The sequence below is a fragment of the Psittacula echo genome (genome assembly GCF_963264785.1).
Source record: "Psittacula echo genome assembly, chromosome: 2".
In the NCBI taxonomy this organism is placed as follows: Eukaryota; Metazoa; Chordata; class Aves; order Psittaciformes; family Psittacidae; genus Psittacula; species Psittacula echo.
Genome location: NC_137737.1, coordinates 123,041,649 through 123,053,687, shown reverse-complemented (window position 1 = coordinate 123,053,687; position 12,039 = coordinate 123,041,649). Strand labels below are relative to the sequence as shown.

The 12,039-nt window shown below is 32.6% G+C and overlaps 1 protein-coding gene across 1 annotated transcript in view; it reads left to right on the top strand.

Moving 5' to 3' along the window:
• ASPH (aspartate beta-hydroxylase) overlaps positions 1 to 12,039 on the top strand; it is a gene marked incomplete at its 5' end in the record, with an annotated part of 112,746 nt that overhangs the window by 31,160 nt on the left and 69,547 nt on the right. The window contains 2 exons of the mRNA XM_080609787.1: positions 10,282 to 10,371; positions 11,819 to 11,893. Coding sequence (XP_080465913.1) covers positions 10,282 to 10,371; positions 11,819 to 11,893 — 165 coding nt within the window. The remainder of the gene's footprint in view (positions 1 to 10,281; positions 10,372 to 11,818; positions 11,894 to 12,039) is intronic.

Sequence of the window (12,039 nt, the reverse complement as noted above, 5' to 3'; positions counted from 1 at the left end):
AAATTCCAGAAGGGTAGCAAGTTCTGTCTGTCAGCTGCATAGTGCTAACCTTGACTGTATACTTTCTATGGTAAATGTGAAGTAGCCTCTTCCCTTTTCACATGAAAGTGGATAAGACACAATAATTAGCTTGCATTTGTTGCGCGCTGCTGTAGGTTAAGAGGATTTATGCTAGGAGATGATGTGGTGAAGTTGATTTATGGGATTTTTATTTTACGTGTCAAAACCTGTTGTATAGCAAGGCTATCAAAGTTTTCAGTATTACTAAATGAATAATATGAAATTTATATATGCACGAAGAAATGTCAGGTTTCTCAATATATTGTTATATATGCAAATGTTATCTCTCGACATCTATGAAACTGATCAAAAAGACTTGAGTGCTTTGTATTATCTTTTGGTTTTGTTTTGCAGTGCTTTTGTATTTCCAAATAAAAATAGTATTCATGTTTTTCTCTTGATGCTGAAATTCTAAAGCTGTGCTCTCACTTGGGGGTTCTTTTTGTGGAGGTTGTTCTTGAAGATTTTTGTGAGGTAAAAATAGAGGAAATGACTGGATTTTGTTGCAGAATTTTATAATGCTTTGTAATGTTTTAAGTTTCAAAGAATCAATTAAGATGTTATGTACCATTAAGCATTAGGTAAAAATAACCACTTAGTCATGAATAATTAATTTTTAGTATGACTGCTTAAAACAATTCTTTGGAAAATACTGGAAACCTATCCAGCTATGTTAACTATGAAGTCTACTTTTTAATTCCCTGACTCTTAATAGTAGCCATTTCTGACATTCTATCATAACCATATTTGTGGTTATAATTTTCTCTTTTTTTTTTTTTTTTTCTATTGCCAGCTCTGGCCATTTATAATGTAGTAAAAAAATAGTTCAAAAAAAGGTGTGAAGACACTTGAATTGAAACTTGGAATAAAGGTTCACAAGCTCAGTGACATGACTCATAAAATTCTGGATGTTGGTTTCTGTCTCTCAAGGCTGTAAGAGCCTGCATCTTTGCCAGTCATTTTACTTAGATGCTAGATTTTATCACATGCTCCAGAACATTTTTGTCTTGGAAAAGTGAAGTGATTTTGCTCTCATGTCTGCTTCAGGCTCTTTGGGCTTCACAAATGAGGCTTCCCTGTGTTGTAGTTTCTGTAGGGACCCAGTCCAAGTGGAAATCAAGATGTAGCAGGATTTCTGCCTTGTGATTATTACATAATGTTAGGATTTTGAAATACTAATTTCAAAATGAATGCTTTTCCTGTGAATTGGTCTCGTCATAGTATGTTAAAGTATGCATGATTTACAGAGTTATTTCATGCATTGGTAATTTACTGAGAATCTTAAAACTCTTCATTGTATAGAAGCAGATTGAAAGAAATTACTGCCTGCCTGAATATTTAACAAGTGAAGTGTCAATAATCAGCAAACAAGGTATTTCGTAATCTTTCAGTGTAGTATGTTTACTTTTATTTAAAAATAATTTCAAACATATGTATTATAATTTTTATGTGTACAGGTATTTGTAAAATTTTCTATTTTCCCTGACAAGACGTGCTTTTAAAAGTATATCTTGAAATATTCAGTAACATTTAATTTTATTATGAAAAGAGGGGAGGAGCTGGGAACTTAAATATGGCTTTGTGCAGCTTTGCTGAGTATCTTTCCTTATTTATAGTTTCATTGATGCTGTAGTATAACAAAGTTGGAATCTATTCTTCCTTTTATATGAGAAAATTACTTACTCTTCCATGCACTGCCTATAGGTATTAAGATTGAGTAATGAATTTAGCTATATTAGAACTCTGAACTTAAGCAGTGATTGTAATCTGTGAGGGGAAAAAAAAAGGCTTTTATATCCCAGGTATGAGTTTGTAAGGAAATTATTGTAAGAATTGTATTTTTACCTGGCTAACCCATTTTAGAGAAATATTGCACATAATGTCAATGCTTGGTACTTTCAATACCTGCAAGATAGAAATTAGATGCAAGCTTATTACAATGACTTTACTGGCTACATTCTTAAATATATGTATGTGTGTATTTATTTATTTATTTTAATTGTAGAATGTGGGGGGTTTGTATTGGTTTTTAAGAGTAACTTTTGATGTATACTGTTACTGGAAGCCTAAAACTGAGGTTCAGATGTCTAATGTAGCTGCTTTATATATCTGAATGAGAAGTCTAATATTGTGACATGGGAATATCTTTTCTAGTTTAGTAAGTTTATGTATGAGTTTTAAAAGTATATTTAACATAACTTCGTTAACTTTCTAGTTGTTTTTTTGGGTAGCAATGCACAAGATTTTTGTTGCTAAGGGAGTTCTGTTATGATTTAGGTCTTGATCCACAGCAGCATGATGGTGATAATCCTATATATTTTGACGGTGTTAGAAGATAAGGCTAATTTGGTTTTCTTTTTTGGGTGGGGTGGGTGGAAGGCTTTTGCCTTCAAGCCTTTTGTGGATCTACGTGTAAAGCACAATCAAGGTGTTGAATAACCCGTTTCTGTTAGTTAAAATGGGGAAATAGGGCAGCTCCTGACTTTGGAGAGTGAATTTGGTTTATTTATTTATTTATTATGAAAGTCTCAGTAGCCTTAAGCAAAACAGTATTTTAGCTGAAATGAAATGGCAATGAAATATGAGCAGTACCTTTGCCAAAACACACAATTTACAATTGGTAAAGAAACAAATAGTAATTCGTTGTAAGAAAATACTCTATTTATATAACCTACATTATGTATGTGCTTGAAGATCTTTTAAGTTAATGTTTATTAAATATTTATGAGATCATATTGAATCATAAGTTAGTGGGTTTGTGAGAGAACTCAATACCTAGCAGAGAAATCAGCTGGGATATTGGTCATAATTATGTGGCGTCACACTGTCTGAAGTGAACTGAGTTAGCTCTAGGAAGTTAGAGAAGCATCTTAAGTAGCATCAATCTAGTAATGTGATACTTTTTTTGGATTATTAGTCTTCCACCTCAGTACTTGTGGTGGTCTTGCTAGTGAAGATGCTTTATTCTTAATGAGTTAACATCATCCCTCTATTGCACTGCAGTGTGCTGTGTAAAGATAACTTTTTACATAGCATAGCGAAGTTGAAAACTTTATGTCATGTTTGTTGAACAGCACAGATGTGTTCATAACCTATTTCCATTTTGCAACAAATCAGGTGAGGAGCCAGGAGGGGTAGCCAAGAAAAAAACTAGAGTCAAAGGTATCCTTAATGTTCTTTTTCTTGTGGAACTTTATGCAGATGATGTCTGAAATGCATGCACGTTGAAAATACAAACTGCAGATTATAATAATGTTTACTAATACTAGCTGTGTTGGCTAAGTGTTGTCTAATGGTACAGCAAACTATTATCCTTCCCATTTTTCATTGTTTTGGTGGCGCGTTTTTTAATACTGATTATAATTTAATGGCAATGTGAGTGCTTTCCTAACTAGAGATTTTGTTTGTGCAATTTTTATTTATTTTTTTTTTACAAGAGTTGTTTTGTTTGGATTACAAGTAGTTTATGGTAGCTTCATATTATGCATGTGTTTAAAAAAAAAAACAAAAGTAAAAAAGAACAATATTCTGATTTATGTGCAGTTTTTACTCTCTGTGAAATCCTACTTTAGTTATCTTATATGAATTCTTAATGCTATTACTATATCGTAGTTGGACTTGAGTACCTTAATTTCTATTCAAGCCTGTACTTAAATAGTTTAATCCATTTCTTTCTTATGGAAGGAGACATTTGGGTAAAATTCAATAACTTCCCTTTTAATATCATTGCAGGATTGATTGCAGTGATGAAACTTACAATTTTTTCCAAAAGCTTAAAGTAGGATAGCTTGCAACCAATTTATGCCATATATTTAGTTATAATTACATTTCTGTATGAACAGGACATAATGGTCTAAATGTTTCAGTGCAACAGAGAGACTAAGAAATCTAATTAGCCTTAGCAAAACACCAAGGTACCAGATGTAGTTCAGGTACTTAATTTCTTAGATATGCTCAGCTATTTCCACACAGCATGACATTATGTAAAGAACACAGTCTCTTTGTTTCATTAAAGACATTTACACTTTAATGTGATTTGTCTAGCAGTATGTGAAAAATGCACAGTCTTTATAATACAAAATCTCATTGGGGAAAAAGTGCATTTCCTGAGGGAAGCTGTCATGCTCATGTATGAATGTGACTTCTCTTGGCATCTTCTGTGCAAGCTGAAATTTTCAGCATTTGTACCACATTGTGCTTCATATGACTTGGTTGCAAATTGCTTGTTTATAAGAATGTAATAAATGTAATTTAGCGAGTCATTCCCGAGTTCTTCATTATTTGTCAGTGCTTGATATAAGAATGAAGAAATGGTATGATACAGTTCGAATGCTTTATGCCAAAAAACATTTGGAAGAATATATGATGTTATTCCTTTTAATCTGAGCTGTGTGATTGAATTGTTCATTCCACAGAAATGTTACGCAGCGGTTAGAGGCAGGTGTTACAGGAGAAATGTCACTTGCCTGCTTTTTACCTCACAGACTGCGATTTCTCTTAGAAGTCTGAATAAAAACAGAGCTGTCATGTTTTAGATATGAAATTGTGATTTCTTTTTTTACTGAGAGTATTATTTTTTAAATGTAAATACTGTATTTAAATCAAATGCAAATGCTGCTGTTGGAATCCGGGACAGCTGCATACAGAGATTTTTATGGAAAAAATTGTAAATTTTATTGAGTTAAAAATTATTCTGGAGAATGCTGCTGATACTGGCACATGTTTTTGGAACAGTGGGCAAAGTGGAAGTAAATATTAAACATCTAAATTCCAAGGATGTTGTTCTGACTGTTCTTCAGATATATTACCTAGATACTGTGTCACAGCCAAATGTGATTTGAAATAGAGAAAATAAGCACAAAGAATACAACTCCAAAAGTAAAGCAAGCAAAAGAAGTATTACTAATAATACTACATATGGAAAAAGTAGGAATTAATTTGCAGCTGTTACTTTGATTTCACTGCATATATGTGCACCAAATAAACCTTTTTGGAGTTCATTTAATTCAGCAGGACATTGCTGTTTCTTCTTACTTATGGTGTACTTATTTCTTCTTTTTGTAAAATATATACTTGAGGTACATATTTAAGTCTTGGCCTAATCAGAGGTAACAGTGTCAGTAGAACATAATATACATTTGTGTTGTTATAACACTTGCATTTGTAGTTTTAGAAAGTTGAGAAAATCGGAAGAAGAATTATTTTGGTGATGCTCTTGACACTTATAGATCCTGCCATTGTACGATCTGTAGAATCTCTTGTCAAAGATTCAAAATCTACTGTGATTTTCATACTTACAGACAAAACTGATTTTAGCATTCTGCACAAGTTAGTTAACAGTAAGCTAATAGAAGCATGGTTTTTAATAGATAAATGCTTTATTTGGATGCAGTTGCAGTAAGCTGAGGCTATTTATTGGCTGGCTGCATGGTGTGAGATATTGCTAAAAGTCAAAACTAATTGTTCAAATTGCTTAAAGCTCAAATAATTAATTATACAAGTTTAAATTGGCACCTAACAAACATTAAGTAATAATTCAATCAAAGCTTTTAGATGGTTGTTCATAAGATGTTTTATGATCTAAGAATGGTTTTCTTATTGAACATTTCCTCTTTTTTAAATGAAAAACTAAAAAGTAAAAGAAGCTGTTAAAGAACCACTCAAGAAATTAAGGGAGAAGCAGGAATCCAAGAAGGAGGATAACAAAGATGAGGAAGAAAAAAAGAAAGCCAGGAAAGGAAAAGATGCTACTGATCGAAAGGACAAGAAAGCTGTTGATACGAATAAATTAAAGAAAGATTCTGACAAGGCTAAAAGAGACAGAGAAAAGGAAAAAAGCTTAGACAAAAATGTAAAATCCAAGGAGGCTACAAAAAAATCAGCCAGTGAAAAGGATGGTACTAATCAGGTGGGAAAAGAGAAAGAAACAAAAAAGGTAGCTAAAAACCCATCCAAGGAAGACAAGAAAGAGAAGAACTAAATAGAGTATCAGTTCTGCTACAGAGGAACAGACCTGAAGAATGAGAAATTCAGCATATTTATGTGAATGTGGTAAATGTGGCAATAAGAATATTTTCTGGAAATGTATGAACAAAGGCTATATATAATAATTTTTTTTTTTTTTAAACTATTAAGCGTGTTCTTGCAGTGTAAACACAAAGCAAAAAATGTCTTCTGTGAATCTCAAATATGTACATATGTGAATATGCCTGCATAACTGTGTGTATTGAAAACAATCAAATGTGAAATCAATGCAAATTACTTCAGACATACTCTGAATCTCTTGGGTTGTTTTGGTCTTTCATTGTTTCCTAATATTAAAATGCTTTTTTCTTGATGTGGGGATGAAAATTTAATGTTGTATATCAAATGCAAGTTTAAAAGCAGCATTTAAGAGGATTTTCTGGACACCTAAAATGGAAACTAAGAGGAAAATAGATTTTGGTTTCATAAAAACAACCAAGAGGAGTATTAATGGAATGTATTGTCATAGGAAAGTAGCAAATAAATGTAAATTATTTCCTGCTAAACTTTTTTCCCTAAGTATGCTGAGAAAACTATTTAATACACATTCAGACCAACTTTAGTGTTGTGTGAGAGACTTCAATGTCTACTTAACCAAAATGTTGCAATACTTTTGCGTAATGATCCTGTGACAATATGTTCTGCTTTCTTCTTTCTTTTATTTATTTATTTTTTAGTTATCTTTAGGTCTGAAAACTTGATTCATTGGACTCATTGCCACTGTTCAGTTAACTGTGTCCTGATTTTTCTGAGTTTCCTAAGCTTCTGGTAATGAACATTTCTGAAAATTAGGCCACCTATTTAGCCATTGATGGATATTGTTGGATTCCAGTCACATTTTAAGTGATGCACTACTTACTACTAGTGTATTCTGGTTGAACTTGATTAGAGAACACCTTCTTTATTTTTGCAATTACTATTTTCTACAAACAACACTTTTCAAGTACATGATACTTCTGTAAGCAAGCTCCTGTGTTGGTTTGTTCCTGTATTTTTATCACAAAAGAATGATTTATCCAGTAGTCTCATTAAAATACGCAAAGTTACAAAACGTTTCTTCAGAGATGTTTTAGTATGTTATTTAGTCTATACTTGCTTTCATGTTTATATGGGAAAGAAGTATATTCTAATTTTACCAGACAAATAATGTTGCTTGATATATTGAAATACTGATTGCACAATAAAATTACACAAGATTCAGAATGAAATTCGTAATCAAAATTGAAATTTTATTATTGTTATATTGCAGTATCAATTTAAAGAAAACAAAACTTAAGGAGTGAAATTGAGCATAAGTATGTATATGTGGGTGGTGGTGTAAGATTAGAGTTCTGATGGTTGCTTCTTTTCCTAGTTTTTTTTAAATTTTGTCTATAGCAGTTGGCAATACACTTACCTCAGACTTCCAATAAAGAACATACATGTCTGTGTAAGATGCTTTGATCCCTACAGGTATAAAAAATGGTAGGGTAAGATCTAATCTGTTGGGGTTTTTTAGAGGAAACTTACAAAAAATAGTTTAAATGAAAGCTGTAGAAAATAGTACTGTAGATTAAGATTCTAGTTGTGATATTTAACAGATCATATACTGAGCTACTTTATAACTATATATGTGTGAAGAAGGAATTAAAAGATGTGTGTTATGAACATTGTAATGCTTAGCAAAACCTGACAGAATGAAGGTCTAATAAATGTACTTGCATAATGAACATTCTTTTTTAGGTTTTGAAGATGATAGATGTGTTTATTAATCTTTGGTCTGATAAGTGCTAAGATATTTAACAGAGGAGCACTCAAATCACACTTAAGTAACTGTCTGGGAGTGAATTTGGAATGAATTGCCTTTCTGATTAACATCATATTGTATCTACGACGCGAAGTTTAGCTGGTCCTAAAAAAAGTTTTGTTGTGAGTGTTGGTTTGGTTTTTTCTTTTTTTTCTTCCCTCTTAATTTTTGTTTCATTTTGTTTAAGCAGCACACCAGGCTATATGGATAGCCACACAATAAAATGAGGTTTTTGCCCCAGACGTCTGTTGTGCTGTTGTGTATCTCCATGAAATAGTACTGTCATTTAGCTTAACATAGCAGGTTACCACATAAGCTCAAATAATGCACCACACAAGTAAAAACTGAGTGCAACTTTATTTTAATAAAAATATGAGACAAAATAGTGTCTCGCAAAAAATAAATGACTTAACGTATTATGTACTTGACAGGGTTGAGTAAGAATTGTTGATAAACACATCATAGATGTTTATAAAAGCCTGAAAGCAAAGTTGAGAAATGTGCAAGCAAAACAAAAAAAATCCTCTTTGTAGTCTCTTTCCTTTCACAACACTCTGGTTGGCTGTGAAATATTGAGTATCTTTTGAAATACTTCGAATCCTTTTATTCATGAAGCAAAGCAAGTGGTTGTCTGGAATTGGAGATGCAGGTTGTCAGAGAATATGAGGACTTATTTAAAGAGGTGTGTATGTAAGGGAACTGTATTTTTGAAAGCAAGTGGCAGTTTCTGTGCTTAGAGATTCTGAAGTATGAGGCAGCGGCTTATAAAAGTAACTGAGTTTATCGCAATATGTAGTTAAAGATGATTGCAGAAGGAAGTAATTTCTTACTCTTGTAGCCATTAATGCAGTAAAAGGTTAATGCAAGTCTTCATAATATTTTTTAATGTTTCAGGGTCTTTTAATGGTGCAGAAAAAAAATAGCAAAAAATGGAGTCTAAATTTGGTGGTTTTTTTCCTAGTTTCTTATCTTGATTCCCTAGTAGTGGACTGTTGGTTACAGTACTTCTAGGTACAGCCTAACTACTTATCTGCATGTAATTTGAATAATACGAAAAGGTGTAAGTAGAATTAATCCTGTTATTTCTGTTCCCATTATTTACATGGAGCAGTAGAATAAATATATATTTTTCTTACGATGCATAAAATAATAAAATTTCTCTAGTTTACATAAAGTTGTTTTGAGGCATACTAGTCCTATCGATATTGAGATATGTTTGACTGGTACAAACATGGCAATTAAAAACAAAATCCAAACAAAAAAACCCAAGCTTTACTGACTTGAAATAGAGTACTTGTTCCACTTAAAGTTACTTTTCCAAGACTGTTAGCAGTCAAGGGTGCTCATTACAGTGTAGCCTCTGCTTTCTTAAATGCTGTTTTTCTACTGATTTCTGTGCATACAGGTCTTGAGAAACTACTTTGTTTGGGACAGTGTGTGTGCTTAAAGTAGTTTTGTCTTCATCTTTATTGACCTTGGAACTTAAATGTGAACCTTAGAAAAATGGCATAAGATTATAGGAGAATTCCATTTGGAAGGGACTTCAGGATATCCTTATTACAACATCCTGCTCAAAATGTGGTCATCTCAGAGATATGACTAAGTTACAGTGGTCATTATCTGGTGTGGCCTTTAAAACCTCCAAGAATGGGAATGCACAACCTTTCTGTGCTGTTTTTTTCCACTGATTTGACTGTCCTCATGGGGTGGGTGTGTGTAAGTTTGGGTTTGTTTTGGTTATGTTTTTGTTTTTCTTACACCCAGTCTGAACCTCTGTTGTTTAAGTCTTGCATGAAACCTTCCTGAAGAATAGTTTAGGCTAATACCAATACATTCTTTCTTGAGGATGTATCTTAAAATGTGGCTTAATCTTTCAAGGCTATAAATCATCTCTTACAAGGGTGTTGATTATTATTGTTACTGGTTACTTTCTTTGTGTTTTGATCTAGAAAGACTGTGGTATAAATAGTAAGTATCTTAGTGGTAAAATGCCATCAGTCATATTTTTTCTGTAGTAATTTAGTTGTCAAAAGAAATTGGAGATTGAGATAACCTTATTTGACTTTCTGTCCAAAGAGAAAACAGTGAGGAAAAACTTGTTACCTATTTTTCTTCTGGATACTGGATTGGTGTTGAGAATAGTGTAGTCATTTGTTCAGTTACTTTGAAATAAAGGCATGTGCTTAAATTTCTGTTCCTTTTTTCTCCTCATTATATGTTAGTCTTCAAAACATATTTGTTTATTATCTGAATAATCTTTGAATATATCACTGTGTATCAGGACAGCTGTGTAATTGAATACATTTTGGAGAGTTTTGGCATCAGTTAATTTAATTGAAACAGCTTTCTTAGTTTATAATTGAATAAGATCAAAAAGAGCATGAAGTTAACTTTATAACTGAAAAATGCAGGCCTTAAAGAAACATCTGTCCCAGCACAGCCAATATCACCAGCATCTGAGGAGACCATCCAGCCTGCTGAGAAATCATATGTTGAATCAGGTAAGGCCTTTTGTAAACTCAACTAACTCGTTGTGTTATTTCTTTGGGTAGAAAAATAACTCTTTCATTGATTTTATGTGTTGCTTATCCACTTCAATTGATTTAACGGGAATCACTGTTGATAACTTTATATAAATCACTGGCCATGAAAAGCTTGTAATTTAAATGTATAGAAGGCACTCTTGTCAGCTGTCATGGTTATCACTGGAACCATATCCCATCAGAATAACTTTCTGTTGATGCACTGTTGTGGTTTTGATGTATATGCAACAGTTAGAATAACAGCAAATTCTCCACCTCAGAAAGCCCAAAACCAGCCAACCAAACGTAAAACTAATGGTCAACTTCATAAGTTAATAAAATATTCACTTTTCCACTAAAATCAGTAGTATATCATAAATACAGTAAGTAGAAAAAAAATCATTTAAATGTTTTTAAAGCCCCATAGTGTTAGTAAAATTCATTGCGTTTAAGAGGAATTCAAGAAAAAATACTTTTATATGTCAGATTTCATATATGTGATTGGCATTTTTGTGTAATTCAGAGACTACGTATTTTCTCCTGTTACTTGAAAAGGCTAATCCTACTTGATGTTTATGTGAATCTAACACAACCCACAAATGTCGAATATATGGTCAATAAAATAGAATATAGAATTTGTTTTTAGAAGACTTGCATTACTTTTTTAAGTTATAATTTATAAAATATGCAAAGTTAAAAATTTTCTTTCTTTCCACCCTGTAACTTGGTACCATTTTGAGTCTTTATTTGAAAAATGCTATTATTTGGTTTTGTGCTGTTGGGTTTCTCAGTGTTAATTTCAAGACATTTATACGATGGCAACAATTCATACAAACTCCTCTTGTGTCCTGGGCTGGTGTGTTAGCTGGTAGTAATTTGTCCCTGAAATCAGTTTGTGATTTGTTCTGGTCTGACTTGATACTGTAATGTTAGTATGTATTTTACCTGTTTATGAAGCCAACAAAGTCCTACTTCTGCAAGTGACATTTTGTTGACTAATGTGACATCCTAGTGCTGCTGCCTCAATTATAGGAAAGTAATGGATGAAAGTTATTGTAGGAAAGTAATGAATGAAAATAATTACTTTGAAAAAGAGTTCTTGGTTTGAATAGTTACCTGAAGTTATCAATGTTGCTGCCAGTGAGAAAAATGTATGTGCAGAGAATGCAGTGTAGATAAATTCTTGTGATTCATCTTCAAAATGAATTTAGTGTGATTAAGGCAATAGTTTCCATACTGGGGAGTAAGCAAACCCAATTTGGTTTTGTTATGGTGCAAGTTGCAGAGGTTCACTAAGGCAGTCTCTGCAGAACTTTATGGAATAGAATAAGAACTTTATGGAGGCTATTGAAAGCTGCAAGCCTTGACCTGATGTTTAGACTTTGCCTTTTGCACTTACTTGCACTGTAATTTATAATCCTTTTAGAGCACAAGAATGCTGACGTAGAATTGGAAGAAGAAGTTCAGTCTGTTCTTCGTGAAGCTCTCCATTCCCAGCCTGGTAATGCATTAATGCTTTGAAATCACTGAAGAATTTATAAACACCACTGTAGGCTAGGCTCTAGAATCTGAGAGTCTGGTTTTGGTACGTACTTTAAGTACTTTTGCTTGCACAAAACATTCTAATCAGCTAATTTATTATTTGCA